We start from the raw sequence: 19,734 nt of genomic DNA on the forward strand, positions 1-19,734 counted from the left end.
ATATATATACAGATGGTTATTTTTTATGTACATATAACATGATTAGTTTTTAAAATATCTAATTTACAAATCAAAATACTAAAATAGTAATTTAAATAATAACATATAATTTAAAATTTTATTATTTAGGTTTTATATTTTAACAAAATTAAATAATATTTTTTTAATAATACAATCGAAATATCTCTCTTTTTATATAGAATAATGTTACACATTCATATTTTTTTGTTAACCAAGTCCAATTAAATTAGTCTAAGATAACAAAAATTAGTTATAACTAATATTATTCAAAGTCTTATTGTTTAACTTGGTTAGACTTAGTTTATAAAAAGACTTAAATATGTAGTATTATTCTTATATATAAAAGTAAATACTTATTAAAAATTTACTTTTCATACAATTAGAAGCTAATTCTTATTAGTTAAAAAAATTCTTTTAATTGATACAGTTGTTACGAAAAAAATAAAACTAATATAAAAAAAAAGTCGAGTGCTTTTTTTATTCATAGGTGACAAGTGCTTCTTCGTAATTTATAGAAGGCCTAGTGCTCCATTCTATCAAAGCATGCTACTAGGGTGTTTCCTTTGCTAGTTAATGTGCTATTTATTATATATATTATATATATACACAATTAAATTATTTTATATTTATTTAATTTAATTTTAGTTTTATACTCATTTTTTTAATTTATAATTTTTTAGGATTCATGCTGTTATTAAAATAAATATTAAATATTTTAATATTTATATTTACATATTAAAATATTAGTGAAGATATTTATTCTAATTTTTTTAGAGTATTTAATCAAGTAATAGGTCTTTGAAAATTTCGACTTAGGACTAATTAGTAGGACATATAATCATCACCATTAAATTTCACATGATAAATTGATAGAGGAACATAACATGTTCACCGTTTACTATCATGGAGGACCAAATTGGTACTTTATTTTTTTCAAGGACTAATTAATCCGAAGTTAAAAACTTCAAGGACCTAATTGTCACTTTATTCAACCTTTTACTATTTTATATTTTTTATTTATGTAGGATCGGTTCTACCAATTCAATAAGTAATTTATCGGTTGAATAAATAAACTAATAAACCAATAATTTGACCGGTTCGATCACCGATTTGGTTCTGACAACTATAACTTCGGCAACTCTTTTCCTATCAAAGAAGTTGCAATTCAACCGTCCTATTAAAAATACAGAAGGTTTTAGTTGTAAAAGATTGAGACAATTCTTACATTAATTTGTAATTTCTATGAGTAAAAGTACGCTTTCGTATTATAATATATATTCTTAATGAATTATCATGAATGATCTTAGAATTTCTTAATTCTTAAAAAAATATAATATATATATATATATATATATATATATATATATATAGATTAATTAGAACAAATGAAATTAAGCGACTAATGTAATAATATAAATAACAAATAATAAATAAAATATATGAATTTTGTCTGTTCTTATTTTAGTCAAATATAACAATAGAATCTAATCATTTTGGTTATTTTTAAAGAACATTCTAAAAAAATTATGTTGGTTATTTTCAATTATATTTCGATAATTATTTTTGTAATAAGTGGTACCGTAAATATTATTTTTTTTTATATGCATTTAGATTTATAGATATAAAAAATATATTTTGATGTATTCTAATCCTCTATGTAAATATAGATTATAATTTAAAATATTTTTTACCAATTAAGTATTTGCAGAATAAAATTCATGTTATATCATTATTTTTTTAATTTTAACAGTATAGATTTTGAATTTATTAATATACTTATACAAAAAAGTGTAAAATGTATATTCAACTGTGAAACTAAAATTATTGTAAAATATTAAAAAAAATATTGAGTTATTTAAATTAACAGAATTAAATAAATATTGTAATTATTTTTAGAGACATGTATAAAAGCCAAATTTTAATATGTATTTATATTATAGTGAACGTAAACAAGTTTCAAATATTAATAAATTATCATTTGTACTCATAAAAGATACGAACGCTGATAAATGTATCCATCAAACAAGAAAACTAACGTTGTATCCATCAAAGATAGACTCCGTGTGACAAAAATATTCAAATCCTAATTTTTTGTTGACTTTTTAATAAAGTTCTAAATTACCCTCCGTTATCTTCAACCCCTCCCTCTCTCTCCTTGCACAACCTCCACAATCCTCCTCTCAGCATATGTTGTAAAACCCTCATTGACCCAGAAATGTTAGCAAATTCATGAGCCACAACTTGAGCACCACTGCCATTTCCTTTGTGGGAGTTAAGAACACTATCTTTGGATTCTCCATTCTGTCGTAAGGGAAACTTGGCGACAGCACCAAAAGATCAAACATTTCCTAGTCATATTTTCCAAAGAGCTTCTCAACTTCCCCAATCATATCCTCTTCCCTCAAACTCTTTTTCCGTTGAGTTCAGCACCGTCGAATCCTCCTCTGCATAAACCCTAGTCTAGGTCTCAACCGCGAAGGCAAAGAGATAACGAGGCACCGACTGCTCCATCACAAACTCCTCCACCACGCAGTCTTGGCTGCACCAGTTCAAGTTTAATGAGGCGAGGGCAGCGGCGTTGTCGTCACACAGAGGGCGTTGTCATCATGCAGTTTGCAGCCATGACTGCAGAGAGCTCAGAAGAGATGCTGAGGATAGCAGAATAGCAAATCCTTCGGACAGGAATGTTGTGGGAGGAAAAGATAGAGCGCGCATGGATGGCTTGGCACTGAGTGTAGATGTAAGGGTGGGTTCTGTTGCAGATTTGTGGAGGAAAGAGTCGTTGGAGTGCGGGGGAGGAAGGGGAGGTGGAGAAGGTGAGGATGAAGGAAGAGTGGCTGGAAAGCATGAGAGTGAGGAGGGTGTCCTTGATGGATCAAAGGTGGTGGGGAGGGAGAAGATGATGGCTTCGTCGACGTGAAGGGCGAAGTGTATGGTGAGGGAGCGAGTGTTGAGGAAGAAGGGGTTAAAGTGGGGTTTGGAGAGTGAAGAGTGCGGAGGCGTGAATGGTGGAGGAGTGGAAGTCAAAGTGTAGAGTTAAAGCTGTGTGAGTTGTGGCTGGCTAAGTTGACTCAGTAAATAGGTGAGAATCAATAGCCATTGTTAGATATATATATATATATATAGAGAGAGAGAGAGAGAGAGAGAGAGAGAGAGAGAGAGAGAGAGAGAGAGAGAGAGAGAGAGAGAGAGAGAGAGAGAGAGAGAGAGAGAGAGAGAGAGAGAGAGAGAGAGAGAGAGAGGTGTACATAGCCTGGCCCGGCCCGAAGACCTGGCCTGGCCCCGAACACTTTAGAGGCTAATTTGGTGTGATTTTACTGGGTTTAGGCCCAGGTAAGGGTCTCAAAATAGACCCGGTCATTATTACGGGTCGGGTCCGGGTCATAACTCGGGTCACCCGAACTTGGCCCGGTCATCATACACAATTAATATTTTGTGTTATTAGTGATGAATGATGGCTATTTTTATGTGGAATTTAAGTATTGTAAACTTTAATATTTTGTGTTATTAGTCATTATAAGACTATAAATTAATGTTTTATGTTTAAAATACATAAGAATTTAGACTAATGCATAATATTGTGTTATTTGTATTAATTTAAATATTGGGTGTTATTAGACAATATTAGTATTGATTATGGTTATACTTTAATTTTAGAGAAATGTTGGTTCTTGTTATATTTTTCTGAGTGAATTTTATCATGTCAATTAATGGTTGGAGTCTTGAAAATTTGGACATTTTCACATGCTACCTTACAAGAAGGTATCAAAGTAATGTAATGTTAACGGCCCGATTTTCACCCGATTTTTACCCAGTATAATCGTGACCAGAAAGTATATAGATTTCATCGGGTATAGGGTCGGGTTTGGGTCTAACAAATAGGTCCGGTATATATTTCGGGTCGAATCTGGGTCACATCAAACCCAGTTTTACCCGACCATGAACACCCCTAGTTGAAGATAAAGGAGGATAATTTAAGAATTTTATTAAAAAGTCAACAAAAAATTAAGGTTTGGATATTTTTATCACACGGAGTTGATCTTTAATGAGTACAACGTTAGTTTTCTTGTTTGAATATTCTAATCTTCTATGTAAATATAGATTATAATTTAAAATATCTTTTACCAATTAAGTATTTGCAGAATAAAATTCATGTTATATCATGATTTTTTTAATTTTAACAGTATAAATTTTGAATTTATTAATATACTTATAGAAAAAAAAGTGTAAAATGTATATTTAACTGTGAGACTAAAACTATTGTAAAATATTAAAAAAAAGTTTATTGAGTTATTTGAATTAACAGAATTAAATTAATACTGTAATTATTTTGAAAGACATGTATAAAAGCCAAATTTTAAAATGTGTATTCATATTATAGTAAACTTGAACAAACTTCAAATATTAATATATAGACTTCCTTCGTTTTCAGACTCCAAAGTTGAGAGCCAACTTCCATTCATAAAAAAATAAACACGTGTCAAAAAATGCATGAACAAAAAAATTTTCTTTAACTTTATACAAATTTACATCCGTATATTATAACTGACCAAATTACTTTCATGGAAGATTCAAATATCAACTGGGCATTGTTTCTTTCCTTTCCTTTTAATTTATTTAAATGCTATCTTTGTTAGAGAGTACATTTCAAAGTGGATTGGTGACGAAACTACCATGTGGCATCATAGTTTTAGTATGGTTTAGATTGTTTGTGTGAAAATGGATCTTCTCTAATTTTTTTAATACTTGAGAGAATAAAAAATGATCTCTTACTTTTAATTTATAAGTAAGACCAAAAATAAATAAAAAAAAAATAACGAAAAGTGAGACTAAACACTGTATATCATCTATTTTTTTTTACTGAACAAAATTTACTCCCTACAACTAGTGGTTCAGATAGAACATTATACAAAAATAATAATAAAAAACCAGTATTTCTTTACGTAAAAATAACGGTTTTCAACAAAAGTAAAAAACATTTTTCATAAAACCAAAAATAAATATAACCCAATGATCTCTTTTATTTTAAAATTAAATTTTTTTAATAAAAATAATAAAATAACTTATTAAAAAAAAAAGTCGTATTTTTATTTTTTTATTTTTATTTTTTTACTTTTTCAAAAACTCTGAATTATCGTAAAGTTAAAAACATTTCTCAAACACGACTCTAAATATGGTTGATTCCAGGCCATAAATTCAAATAATTTATAAGGCTGAGCAACGTTGTCTCAAAACATTTTAATTCCAAAGATATACACACAATATATTCATCAAGTGTGACTTTTAGCAGAGCTTTCTTCTCTTTACCCTTTTGTAACTAAAACATTTCTTTCTATAGTCACCAGAAAAAAAAAACATTTCTTTCTACTGAGTTTCATCCCACTCCACAACCGAAAATCATATGCGAATAGAACAATCGCAAACATTCATGCATTGTATGGTGCATATGCCTCAAAGATTGCCCAAATTATCAGAATTCGGGTAATAGTTTTAAGCATCATTTTTCACCACTAATCACAGCAATTGCACGATCCAAAACCAAAACAGTAACAAAAAGCCGAAAACCCTAAACCTTGATACCTGAGCCTTGTCAGCGAGCTGAACGACGAGTCGTCCAACGGGAAGAGGAGACTCGTAGGTATACGAATAGTTGATGCACTCGTTGCGCATGTAGCGCGAGAGAACGCGGCCGTCGGCGGTGAGTCCGGCGATGGCAACGCCGATGTGGTCATCGACTTTGAAGATCTTCTTCTGGTGAGAAGAGAGCTCGGAGTTGGCCTTGTTGACGCATGCTAAAACGACGTGCGTTTTGGATCGGAGGCCAATTGCGGCGGAACCCTGCTTCACTGCCTCCGTTGCGTATTCAACCTTATTAATATTTATTATTCAGTGGTCAAGATTCAAGATTTACTTATTTTGTTCTCACCAATAACCAGCCTTCCAACTTGATATGCTCGATCTGATTTTGTATCTAATTCTATTCTTTGTGCTTACACTGCGAAAATTCTTTGGGAATAGAGTGCAGGCGTTGTAGTTATCTTCTGCGTGCATGATAAACTAGTAACTGATTCTCTTTGATTCCATTTGTTTTCAACTACCTGAAGACTACTTCTTATTTATGACAGGAGCTATATTTAGTTTATTCTTTTCTTCGTCCCAAATTCTTCTGTTGATGTTAATAGATAGGCATTCAGTCCATGTCTTACTATTTCTTTTCCCCTTCATCATGCTGTCAAAAAACGGATTTCCTTATTTTGTTGTATGATTACTGTTTCCAGGATAAGCAATCCTCTCTCTCTTTGAAAATGGTTGATTGCTGAATACGTATATGTCCTTATACTGTTTCTTTTGAGATAAAGTATTGTCAGTTGACTCAATTTTTTAGTTGCTGTGAAATTTGTACAGGCTTATGTCATTCTATCTGTGAAATTCAATCATTGTGCTGTGTGCTTATGTCATTCTATCTGTGAAGTTATGTAGGCACATTGTATATCTGATTAGTAATCTTTTGTTACATAGATTATGCATTTCTTCACTGTTATTTCTGCTCTCTCTCTGGAATCTCAGTTTTGAATAATATTCTGATGCCTTTGCTTTGACAGATTGGTGCACTTAAGAAAGTGCTAGAATCTGTTAGGAAACACCGACAGCAGTACCGTAACAGGCGTTTCTCAGTACCTGTGCCGGTGGTAGCCTTGGTTAGTTCCTTAAAAGTATATTGAAGCCATTCTTTTTGCTTTTGCTGATATTGTCTTTGTAGCCTATACATCATGGTAATGTATACTACATAAGTTATCATTCTTTGTATATTCTTTCTGTTGACACTTTTTTATTTGACAACATTGTAGGTTGGGTACACAAATGCTGGTAAAAGTACCCTTTTAAATCAATTAACTGGGGCAGATGTTTTTGCCGAGGATAAATTATTTGCAACTTTAGATCCAACTACAAGGAGGGTCCAGGTCAGTCAAAGTATACTTGGAGAGCATTCATTTTCTTTTAATTTACAAATGATTCATTCTTGTTACATTCTTGTTTGCTTATAATCAAGTGTTGCCACATAAGCAAAGGTAATTTACTTCCACAACCAGTATCTAACAAAGAAACGACATTTGCCTACGTGGTAGTACTTGATTACATGTTAGTGTAAAACTTTTCGACACTGACAATACATAAAAGTTAAACTCAATTTGCCTATGTAGCAATACTGAACTGGATATCAGTGTAAAATGCATTGCAATTAAACTCTATTTTGTTTATCATGTCATGATTTTCTTCCTACCTTACAGTTTCACTTTGAATTCACATTTAGGAATACACAGAGCAAGGGACATATATCAAGGCACATGTGCCCCTTCGTTTTGCAAGATTGCTGACACCCATGAGGCAAATGTGTGTATCCCAATCTTAACTTCTTAAATGTATATAATTTGGTAGTTTATAAAGTTATAAATATCTTTTGTATCATAAATGTCACTTTAAAGATGTACATATTTATGTAATTCTTGTAATCATACTCCCTTTCCCTTTAAAAATGGAGATACATATATGACTAAGGAACTATGGGAATGCAAGTTTTGCAAAATGTGATTGCAACTACATTTGTCATACATGATTCCATTCCTTTCTTTGTTTTCAAACATTAAGATGGCATATTCTGCAAAATTCCTGAGATACATCAGCAATATCTATTCCATTCAAACAGAAATGTTTTATGCTCATCAGCAATAACCAATAGCACATTAGCAGAGATGTGGTGTGCTTTATATATATATAAAAAAAAAAACTTGATGTTTCAAAGGTACTCAGAGTAATGCTACCAACATTTGAAATTTGATTACATTTTATTGTGAAATATATAAAGTTTGATTCAATAATTGTATAATTATGTTGCTTATGTATCATGATTTTAGTGATCAAATATTGTATTAATATGCATAAGAATTTCTTTCTAGCTGTTGACTGGTGTATGCCCAAGTCATGAAATCAAAATTGCTGACTCTAAAGTATGAACTGCCTTTACCAACTCTTTGAAACATTTCACCTTAAGCAATTCACAGTGCAATATGGTTCAATATTGAAGTTCACCAATGTTCATTTGTGTAACATGAATGGAAACTGAAAGTACTGAGTAATGTCAGGCCCTCAGGGCACTTGTTCTGTTTTTCGAACCAAAGTCCTCTCTCTTTTTCCTTGCATCCCATAAAAAAACCAAAGAAAGAAAGAAATACAGCTATTCAAATAGTGTTGTTATCTTCTTTTGAAAATAAATTATGACAAAGTCAAATTTCAATTGTTCTACACGTAAGAAATATCTTCTGAGATAATTTACATGAATCAGCAAGGCAAGAGAATGTGATTATTCAGTATGAATAACAATGCTCAAAAAAGAATAAATTTGTCTGATAAAAGATAAATTTGTCACTTCTAGAACTTTTTTGATATCATTTTTATTCCTTATAATTTTTTTGAAGGATGAGATTGGTGTTTATTGTAAATAAATAAAAGGCATCTAATGCAACAAGATGCCTAACTTTAGAGAATAAGTGTAACCCTTTATTTGGTCCCAAATCAAAGTGGCATTTCCCATGTGATCTTGACAGATACATGTACATTTATTTCCATTTTCGGCCGAGTACTTATCTGCCATACTTTTAACCTTAATAGTAGTGTAAAACTTTGTACAGTGCTTAAAAATTAAACTTGGAGGAAAAAATGGATTCTTTGCCCCTTTTTTTTATCAAATCTAGAGCAGGTAATAGCACAACCACTGTGAAACAGAATTGAACAAATTACATCAGAAATTCAGAATCAAGGCAAGGACAAATATGGATGGTGTTTGAAGAAGTCATTGCTTCATAGCTCTTTTGCTTTCCCACATTAGAAGATTTGGTGAAGAGTGAGAGTGGTTTGATTTGATCACTCTGAGTAGTATATATACCAAACAAAACCAATCCAATAATAAGAACATGCACACTTCAAAAACCAAAAACAAGAAACTTCTAAACTCTTGGCATTTTTCACAATGCATTTCATCAAACTCAATAATCTTCTTGTGATAGCTTTGGTTTCAACTTCACTACTATCTTCTTATGCGTACCCTGGCTTCAACTTTGGTTGGGGTGGAAGAAACCATGGAAGTAGAGGAGGAATATCTTATGGTCTTTCTCCTCAGTTCTACCAATTCTCATGCCCTCAAGCCAATGACATTGTCATGTCAGTGTTGGAGAAAGCCATGGCTAAAAACATGAGAATTGCTGCTTCTCTTCTTAGACTTCACTTCCATGATTGCTTTGTCCAGGTGAATCTCATTTTATATATATCAGTTATAATTGTTTCTCGGTGGTAAGTTGCTTCATGTTCTTTTTGCATGAATAGATCAACTAGTATTTATAAGTTCTTTTTTTTTTTTTTAATGGCAGGGCTGTGATGCTTCGATTTTGCTGGACGATAGCCCTGCAATAGTAAGCGAAAAGAACTCCGGCCCGAACAAGAATTCCATCCGAGGTTTTGAAGTGATCGATGAGATCAAGGCTAAGTTGGAAGAAGCATGCCCTCAGACTGTGTCTTGTGCAGACATTCTTGCTCTTGCAGCAAGAGGCTCCACTATTCTTGTGAGAAAACCACACTTTAATTGCTTGTTATATGACAGAGATTAATTTCGATAGGCAATAAAATATTTTACACTGTCAACCAATCATAATATCATCTATATAGAGATTAAATTGACCAAACATTAAGATAAAATTTAACTTTATGACCAAACATCATGGTTAAATTGTTATACTTACATTTTACTTTTAAATGATTATTGATATGTATGGAATATGGATATGTTTAATATCTTAATGATAAATGAAATCAAATTATTATTTTTGAAACAGAGTGGAGGGCCTAACTGGGAGCTACCATTAGGGAGGAGAGACTCAAGAACAGCAAGTTTAATTGGTTCAAACAACAACATTCCACCACCAAATGCCACCATTCAAAATCTAATAACATTTTTCAAGCGTCAAGGCCTTGATGAAGTTGACCTTGTTGCCCTCTCAGGTCAGAATATAATTGATTCAACCTATTTTCCTTCATTTATATATATATTTTATGTCATGCTATATCATAGTCATCTATCTCCATCTTCTTTGTTCTCATCAAATCATCAGTTATGAACACTCGACATAATATGGATATAGAAATACACCGAATTTTTATAATGGTAAGACGTAAAGATATCATTTACATATATAAATATTTTTTTATTAAATTTTATATTAATATTAATGATACAAACAAAACGTAACTGTTAGACCCTGATACTTGTTAAATGCCTGGTTAGACAAGCCACTTAATTAATCTTTCTGTGCTTCATAGCTTAGTATTAATGATCACATTTTATGGATTTTTACTCTTTTTTTTTGTTAATTATATTATTATTAGGTGCACATACAATTGGGGTGGCAAGGTGTGCAACATTCAAGCAAAGACTATACAACCAAAATGGAAAGAACGAAGCAGATGTGTCAATAGAAAGAACATTCTACTTTGGTCTCAAAACAATGTGTCCAAGATCAGGTGGTGACAACAACATTTCCCCATTGGACTTTGGTTCTCCCAGGATGTTTGATAACACTTACTTCAAGTTCATTCTTCAAGGAAGAGGCTTACTCAATTCTGATCAAGTTCTTCTCTCTGGTGGTGTCATCAAGACTCAAGAACTTGTCAAGAAATATGCTCAAGATGAGGCTTTCTTCTTCCAACAATTTGCTATGTCTATGATCAAATTGGGAAACCTTCGACCCATTACCGGTTTTAACGGCCAAGTTAGAAAGAATTGTCGCCGAGTTAATTAATAATTAATTAAGTATAATTATGCGTTTAATTAGTAATATTATTGACATGATGATGATATATAAAAGTAGTAAAAAATTTTATGTAGTGAAATATGTGGCTTCTGTGTGTTACTTTATTTGATAGTGATTTAATTTGTGAAGTGCTGATTGAAAATTATGTTATATATAGTAGTTAAGATAAGATGGGGACAAAAATATATCTCCAAAAATTATTTCACCCTTTTGTTCAACTTTTTTTTTCTTCTTGATTTAATCGATACCGTGATTTCTTTTATTTGTAAATTGAAATAAAAGTAACTTTTAATTAACATAAGTTATAAAATTTGTGTTTGATAAGATTATTTTTAACATTTAAAATAATTTTAATATATATAAATATAATAAATTATATGTAATAAAAAGTATTTTAGAAAAATATAAATTAAGCATCAATTCTTCTAGTATCTCCATTATATATAGTATAGAAATAAAGACTAGTAGCACTAAGGTGCCTCAAAATAATTATATATTGGTGACTTATCTTCAGTCCATTCATGATGATTTGATGTTTTGTGAAGATATTTACTTGGTTCTATTGCCTCTTTTACTTTTTAATAAGTGTTTTTTTTTTTTTGGGTGACTAATAAGTGTTTAGTTTATAGTATTATAGCATATACAATTTTATTTGTCATATTTACCAGTGATTTTTCACATTAATTTTAGTGTACTTTTATTTATTTTCACAATGTTAATGCATTAAGAGTATATTTCACTTTAATTATTATTTCTAATACTATTTAACAAAAAAATTGTAATAATTGAGGGATATAATAATAATTTTATATATTAATCTTTATTCATTTAATATTAAAATATAAAATACATATTTTTTTAAAATAAAAATAAAAATTTAAATTTTGTTAATAATATCTTTCTAAAAATTAAATTCAAAAACTAAAATAAGCATAAAATTAAAATAATATATTTGTATAAACAGTTCTCATAAATAAATTAAAGTTTGTTAGAACAAACGTCGTTGTTAGTTTGTTACATTACCTTTCTAACTCCATGGCTCGTGTAAAAACTCATCACACTTGGTTAATTGGTTTGAATAGTCATGACTTAGGAAATTGTCAAGGATTTGGTAATTATTTATGTGTAATAAGTCACAAAATATAATCAACATGATTGAGACTCTTTGGCCTTGCATTATGAGAAATGTTATTGTTTCCACATAGAAAAAGAAAGATAATATATATATAATATAATTATTAAATCAATGTCCTACAAACTCCACACCTGTTTTGAAGATTTCTTCTCTAATGTAATTTTTTTCTTCCATTGAAGCGTCATATATATATATATATATATATATATATATATATATATTATGTACATAAACATTATAATTATAAAGGTGATAATTTATCTAACAAGTTAAGAACCACCAAGGAGTGAAATGTAATTGTCACTCCATTTTCCTATTACTTTATGGATAAAGATAGAGAAGATCTTCTTAGAAACAAATACATAAAACACCTAGATGATATTCCTTCCATTTTTTGAAAAAAAATATTTGTTTTATTTTTAAGACCCTTGATAAATTAATATATGTAGATAAAATTTAGAAATTTTTTTTATCTGAATACATTAATTTCTCATTGAGTCTAATAAGTAAAAAAGATAATTATTTTGATAATGAAAAAGTAACTTATTACACCAATATATAGAGTATCAAATTTTCATTTAGAGAACATCTCTATAAAACTTGATATAATATAAATGAATTGGACACATCAAATTAAATATTGGTTTCACAATGAAAATTATTTCAGAAGATAATTATCTCAAGACTTATTTTTACTCTAACTAAAGCCATATCTGAAAACTAAAATCATATTTTATTGGTTAGGTAATGAGGTTTAATAAACTGGATTTTTTATTTTAATAAATAAAAAAATATAATAATCTGAAATAAATTAATTAATTAAAAAATTATTACCAAAATCTGATCTGCGACCCTGTCTTATATTATTTACACTGTAAACAACATAATTTTACATGTATCTCATTTATTGTGTAAGACTCGTGGACGTAATACGTGTAAATATATCTCTTTACATTATACGTACACGTGTCTTATCTCATTTACGCTGTAAACGAGATATGTATCTTATTTACAGTGTAAACGAGATAAGACAGGATCGCATATTTTGATAATAATTTTTTAATTTATTTATTTCTGTGATTATTACGTTTTTTTTATTTATTAAAATAAAAAATCCTTAATAAACTAGTGAGCAGTGATAAATAAATAAAGGAAATAGAATTGAAGGTAGTGGCAATTATTTTAATTAGTCTTGTAGAGACTTGGAGTAGTAATATATCTCAATGTTATATTCTACTAGAAGAAGAGAAAAATTAAGTACATACCATCCGATCTGTTGAAAGTTCAATTGAGAGAAAAAGTAGGAAGCCGACAAAATTTGTTAACCTAAAATTCAATGGATTCCTACTTGTAAATTATAATTAACACTTGATATAGAGAGCTCAATTTTCTCACTTTTCCTCCTTATATAATATAATATGTTATACTAAAAATTAATCATATATTATGTTATACTAAAAATTAATTATTAAATTAATTATTTGTATGAAATATATATCGAAATATAAATATATATTAAAAATATATAAATAACACATAATTTTATATATAAATATATAATATCTGATCTAGTAATTATTTTTTTATATAATAGATTTTTTTTGTTTAAAATTATTTTTGAAGGAGACATGTTCAAAACAGATGTGTAGTACTAGTTTGCCGTACGACATGATGAAAGTAGTTATGCTTCTTTTTTATTATGGGAAAAACAATAAGTTTTCTCTCACAATTAATTAATACAACAAAGCCCAAAAGTCTATCATGTTGATTTATTTGTGAATTAGTCTTGATCAATCTTTGACAATTTCCTAAGGCGACTATTCACATTACAATGACAACACTTATAGTGTTTTTTATTCAATTCCCATAAAGAACTATAGGCAAGACTAATTATACATTAAGGAGATTAGCCTAGATCTGATCTCCTTATTAGAATACAACAAGAAGAAACAAAATCTTCTCATTAAATAAGGGCGGATTATATAATCTCATATAGTGATGGATCTAAAAAATTTTGCTAATGGAAATAAAATATATAATATAATAATTTTTATAATAAAAATATTATAATTACATAAAAATTAATTATCAAAATTATCTATTATAAATTTTTATATATATATATATATATATATAATATTATTTAACTTATTTTCAATGTATATTTTATATTTTAAGATTTATTTTATAAAAGTAATTTTTTTTATGTATACATAATATAATTGTTGGTATAATTATATTTTATTATTATAAAATATGATTAGTATTTAGAATATCTAATTACAAATTAAAAAATTAAAATAATAATTTAAATAATAATATATAATTTAAATTTTTTATATTTTATATTTTAAAAAGATTGAATAATTTTTTATTGACAATATAATCAAAAGGTCTCTTTTTGATATATATGTTGTTAAATAATTATTTAAAAATATTTAAAATTTACCTTTCATACAATTAGCTCTGATTTTAATGATATTCATAGTTGAAAAAGTTCATTCAATTAGTGTTATCGTTATGAAAAAAATTAAAACTAATTTCAAAAGAAAAAAACATCAATAGATAAATAATATTTTTTTAAGTCAAATTTTAAGAAAGAACACCACTCTCTTTTGAATTTAAAAATTTATCATTATAATACACATTTAATATGAAGTTTTTAAATTAATTATCAAGTGTCAGAAATTGAATAAAAAATTATTGTGGGATCAAATTTAATAATTTAATAAGGTAAATAAATATTATTATTATGTACTATTTAAAAAAAATTTAAATTATAATACAATATAAATAGATCCATTCTTATTTCATAACATTACTATGTACTATTGTGAATTCATTTATATTATTATATTTTTTAATAATTTTATTTATAATATTAAAAATATAATTATTTATGTATTTTTTTTAGTTTTTATTCACTTAATTTTTTAAAAAAAATAATTTTACGATATCGTATTAAAATTTTTATGACTAAAATTTTATCATTATTGACTCTAAAAAAAATAATTTCAACATAAGATAAATCCAGTTGCTGCTGATGTGGAGAAATTGGTACCAGCTGTTCCTTGTCTGGTTTGCTATAGAAAGTGCTTTCAGCAAAGGGGGAGGGAGGGTTAGGACATCAAATTCTAGTCTTCAAAAAACTAAAAGAGTTTCGATTATTATATTTTAAATATATGTATAAGGAGACACATTTAGAAAAAATATATATAAAGATATTTTTATTAGATATAGTCATAAAAAAAATATTTTTATTAGACACATTTACAAAAACACTTCTATAAAACATAATCATAAACAAGAGTCGACAGAAATAACAGAAATGCTATTAGTAACATAACAAGATTGAAACAGATAATTTAAAATTTAATTCTTGTTAACTCAATATAAAACATTTATATATCTTCTCTTATTAACTTAAATATTTAAGATAAATAATTTCATAACACTTAATTTTTTAAATTTTCTTTTATCTCTAAATCTCACCAAAACATAGTTAAACATACTTTTAAGAAACATTCTTTAGATTTGATATATTCAATAACTTGTTAATCATTTTCTTAATCGATCTACCTAACCAGGAGAGAGAGTAATAACAAATCCTTAATTAAAATATAGTAAAAGGGTAGAATAATGAGTCCCTAATAAACAATAATGATTTACAAGGTCACCTTACTACTATATAAAGAGATGATTCATTGTTGAGTTATGCATACCCAACACACACACACAAAAGCTAAGTTACTAGTTAACAAGATGGCTCCCTTATCTTGGTTAATAGCGATCCTCTTTGTTGCCCTAATCCTCACTCCCCAAGGGCTTGCAGATTATTACAAACCCCCTTATAAGCATGATGAGCCTCCTAAATACAAGCACCCAATTGAAAAACCACCGGTTTACAAGCCTCCGGTTTACAAACCTCCGGTCTATAAGCCACCGGTTTACAAGCCACCCGTGCACAAACCACCGGTTTACAAGCCACCGGTTTATAAGCCACCCGTGCACAAGCCGCCGGTTTACAACAAGCCACCGTACCACCATGACAAGCCTCCTCATGGCAAGTACCCTCCACAACATGACTAAGGAAAAGCACATATATGTGCAAATTTAAACGAGGCATGTTATTAATTAGTTATCGTATGCTTTAAATAAGACATATGCTTCGTTTCTTTACTATCTTGTTGGTTCACAACTTTATTATTCATATCTACATATATAAGGAGTGTTCCTTATGCATTGGGTGGTTTAATTTCATTTCATTCCTTTTGTATATGATGCTATGAGCATCTATCATATGTGTTGTGTGTTTGTGTAATCCATAATATTAAAAAAAAAAGAGAATAATATTATTGTTGCTTTTAATACAGCTAGTGTTGGTTGATTGGTTTGCTAGACCTTTTTTTTTAATTAAAAGCATATGGTGTCATTTTATATTATTATTATTAATTAAAAACAGTTTTACACATAGATCAAATTACATAATATCACATCATCAAAAGTAACTATTATTTTTATTGACTGTGGGAATAGTCATCCGAAGAGATAGATATGATTGTATAACTATGTATTACACTATCAATGTATCAAAATTAAACTCTTGATATTTTACACTATGTAAAATGTACATTCAAATTCCTAACTCTATAAAATCACAATTAATCCCAACTAATAGAAGATATAGACAAAAACTGAATCAAAATAATCTGAAATCATAATCTAAACCATGAAGATATATCCAAATTTTGAGAAAAATATGATTCAAATTTTGTAAGTGATCAAGAGTGAAAACAAAAAAGAAAGAACAATGAAAAAGAACTAACTAAAGGTTTAGGAAGAAAGTAGAAAGATCAGAGGACCAATGAAAGGTTAAACCTTTAAATTAAAATGTGTTATAGGAATGGAATGGATGCCACTTGCAATATACTACTAACTAGCTACATGTTTCAATTGGTTTTATTATCAGCAATATTTATTGTGTTCACAAATAATAATTAAAAAAATCTCAAATATGGATTAATTTCACACAACATGTGATATATGTTCATAAAAAAATGTAATAAAAGTAAGTGGAGAAGAGATTAGAGATTTTGCACAACATGTGATATATGTTCATAAAAAGGGAAGCAGGAGTTTCACAGACTGTGGATGAGAGGTGAAAGGTCGGTGTCAGAGAGATAAGAACAGATGGTAGTTATGCTACTCCACAACTACACAGACGCAAAGGATAGAGCAGATTTTAAAAATTTTTCGCATACCATGGAGAATGAATCAGAATAAAAATTTCAAAAATCTTAATTGAATAACTGATTAATTAGGATAAAGATTTTGATTATCGACAATTCTTTATGCAATGATGGCTATTCAAATAGAAATTAAGAATTGGTTCCGCTACGTTATCAACAGCATATCTGCCAACAGCATAAAATGATAATCGCTTATATCTTCATTCATTAGCTGTGGCAGCTGAATTAACGGCCGGCAATTTTTCGCCGCTATCCTCCTTTGGCGTAAAATTAATGTTAGGGCCAATTTTATTCATAATATTGAGATATTTAGGCACACCTATCATTTTGATTAATTTGTTAATTACGACGTAAAGGATATATACGTACAGCATTCCCTGCATACAAAAGCATGCAAATAATGATGACAAGGATATAATTTCTTGGTAATGTAATTCGAATAATATATAAAAACTAAAATCAAAATGGACGTCATAAGATATTTATTGTTGTGTGAGCCAAAGTAAAATATGTGTGTGCCAGAAATTTGTTGCCACGTCCAGTTATCATGTTATGATGAACATGGTCAAAAGTCAACACTGTATATCATGGACATCTATAAGGAAAAGATGCACACTTTATTTACTTCTTTGATTATCGGATTTATTATGTGTTATTTCTGAGTAGATTAAACAAAATATATAAAAATATGATTGATTATTTCTAGATTATTTTCGAAACTCATAAGTAAAAGTTTATAATTTAAGAGTGATTATTTGTTTTTTATAAATTTATTTATCTCAGAAGAGATAAATTTAATTTTGTTTATGAAAATACAAAAATTAATTAAAATTTAAAATCATAAATACATTTTATTTAATTATTAAATATTAAAAATTTATGTATAAAAAAATACTTTATATTTAGCTATGCTACACATAGAAAAAAATTAGTCAATTGTATAGTATATATATTAATATAAAATATACATATTAAAAATATATAAAACAATATATTTATATACATATATAATAATTATATAATAAATTATTTGATAACTAATTTTTAATATAGATGTAATATTTTTATAATCCTTTACTATTAAGTATGTTTAAATTTCTAATATATTCAATGTGATTTAGTTGACAAAATCTGTATGCAAAAAATTGTTAAGATACAAAAAGCAAGAATGCAATTTCCATGGAAATACAAAAAGCAAAATTCTAGAAACGGCGAGTTTGACAACAAAATTCTCCATTCCTGAAACAAAAAATAAAACTTGCATCCAAGTGAGTGCAAGAAGCTAATCTTTTTTAGAGGAAGCAAGGAAGGCAAGAGGGCGAGCAACAAAAGTAACGAATGGTCCCTTCCAAAGCTTTAGACAATGCCCTTCAAAATCTCACAAGAGTAAAATATGAAAATGGGAAATGAGTCTCAAAGAAAGAAGGCGAATAGATTGAAGGAAGATGGTCCGGTAAAAAAGAAGAAACTAAGAAGAAGGAAGAGAATCAGGAAGGTGTATTTATAAGATTTAAAGGACAAAAAAGTAAAATCACTCTTTATTTATGACGTATACGGTTATTAATGTAATCATACTTCACGTGTCAAATAAAAAAATCAAAAGACATGATATTTGAAGTATGAAAATTACGTCGGGTTTCTGAATTAGAAAAGGAAGTTTAACTCGATGTAATGAAACCTATTTGAAAATGTCTGTCTGATTTTTTATTGTTTGAATTCGACTTACACGAAAGTTCGAATTTAAGTAGGGACATTGTTCATATTTTGACTCAATTAAAGAGTTAGACCTAAAGTAAAGATGTCCAAACATGACCTACCAAGCTCATAGAGGTCGGATAAAGCATCACAGAAGTCGATCTCCTCGTACCTGAAATATAACTAATTTCTACTATTTCTCACCTTCTTCTAGAAAAAAATGTCTTATTAAATCCCTTACAACTAGGGATAGTTATCCACCAAAAGAGGAACGATCTTGGGGACGTTGTTCTAGTTCCACTGTAAATACACTAGCACGGTCAGATAACTTCAGATTTCAATCTATACAAAACTTACTTATACTCTTGCTAACTTAAGAATTGGAGTATCTTGCAAGTATCATTCTCTACCTCTTCACGAAAAACTCGAACGACAGTATCTCAACAACCCAGAGTCGAACGCTATCTAAAAGAAAGCCTAGATGTCACGTCTAGGCCCAAAAATAATCCAGTTCTAAGTAATCTTCGGAACACCAAATATTTTATGTTTAGCCAAGCAGGTGTTACTTATACGAGAAAATGATATTCGATTAGTTTTAAATAAAACCATTGTCATCTTATTTTTATTCCACTCTATTTGCATAATGTCTTTCATTTTCGCAATTGATTTATTAGTTTTATATGAATCCTACCGTTTTCATGCGGTTATGTCAAAGCTATTTCAAATTTGTTCAGATCTCAAATGTCAAATGCTTACAAATTCAAAGAATTTTCGC

General features: G+C 28.8%; 1 protein-coding gene and 1 pseudogene across 2 annotated transcripts; one reads left to right on the forward strand and one right to left on the reverse strand.

Moving 5' to 3' along the window:
* Nucleotides 1-2,155: 2,155 nt before the first annotated feature.
* Nucleotides 2,156-3,121, reverse strand: LOC148554395 (leucine aminopeptidase pseudogene; annotated as a pseudogene).
* A 2,136-nt stretch (nucleotides 3,122-5,257) lies between these two features.
* Nucleotides 5,258-11,085, forward strand: LOC107645274 (Peroxidase superfamily protein). Of its 2 annotated transcripts, XM_088489550.1 has the most exons (8): nucleotides 5,258-6,345; nucleotides 6,427-6,492; nucleotides 6,624-6,719; nucleotides 6,870-6,983; nucleotides 7,334-9,322; nucleotides 9,444-9,635; nucleotides 9,906-10,071; nucleotides 10,456-11,085. In XM_088489550.1, the coding sequence occupies exons 5-8, from the start codon at nucleotides 9,047-9,049 to the stop codon at nucleotides 10,866-10,868; spliced, it is 1,047 nt and encodes a 348-aa protein (XP_088345676.1). In that variant the 5' UTR covers nucleotides 5,258-6,345; nucleotides 6,427-6,492; nucleotides 6,624-6,719; nucleotides 6,870-6,983; nucleotides 7,334-9,046; the 3' UTR covers nucleotides 10,869-11,085. The 2 variants fall into 2 exon arrangements, with proteins under 2 accessions (XP_088345676.1, XP_088345675.1); XM_088489549.1 differs by lacking the exon at nucleotides 6,427-6,492 and having other exon boundaries at nucleotides 5,258-5,875.
* The last annotated feature ends 8,649 nt before the right edge of the window (nucleotides 11,086-19,734 follow it).

Source organism: Arachis ipaensis, chromosome B6 (genome assembly GCF_059453495.1).
Source record: "Arachis ipaensis isolate K30076 ecotype BB chromosome B6, ASM5945349v1, whole genome shotgun sequence".
NCBI classification, from domain to species: Eukaryota; Viridiplantae; Streptophyta; class Magnoliopsida; order Fabales; family Fabaceae; genus Arachis; species Arachis ipaensis.

Excerpts from the sequence above, each read along its gene's own strand:
- LOC107645274 (XM_088489550.1), top strand. The coding sequence starts at position 9,047 with ATGCATTTCATCAAACTCAATAATCTTCTTGTGATAGCTTTGGTTTCA. Across the intron at positions 9,323-9,443 it reads TCCATGATTGCTTTGTCCAG|GGCTGTGATGCTTCGATTTT; the intron begins GTGAATCTCATT and ends TTTTAATGGCAG. Across the intron at positions 10,072-10,455 it reads TGACCTTGTTGCCCTCTCAG|GTGCACATACAATTGGGGTG; the intron begins GTCAGAATATAA and ends TATTATTATTAG.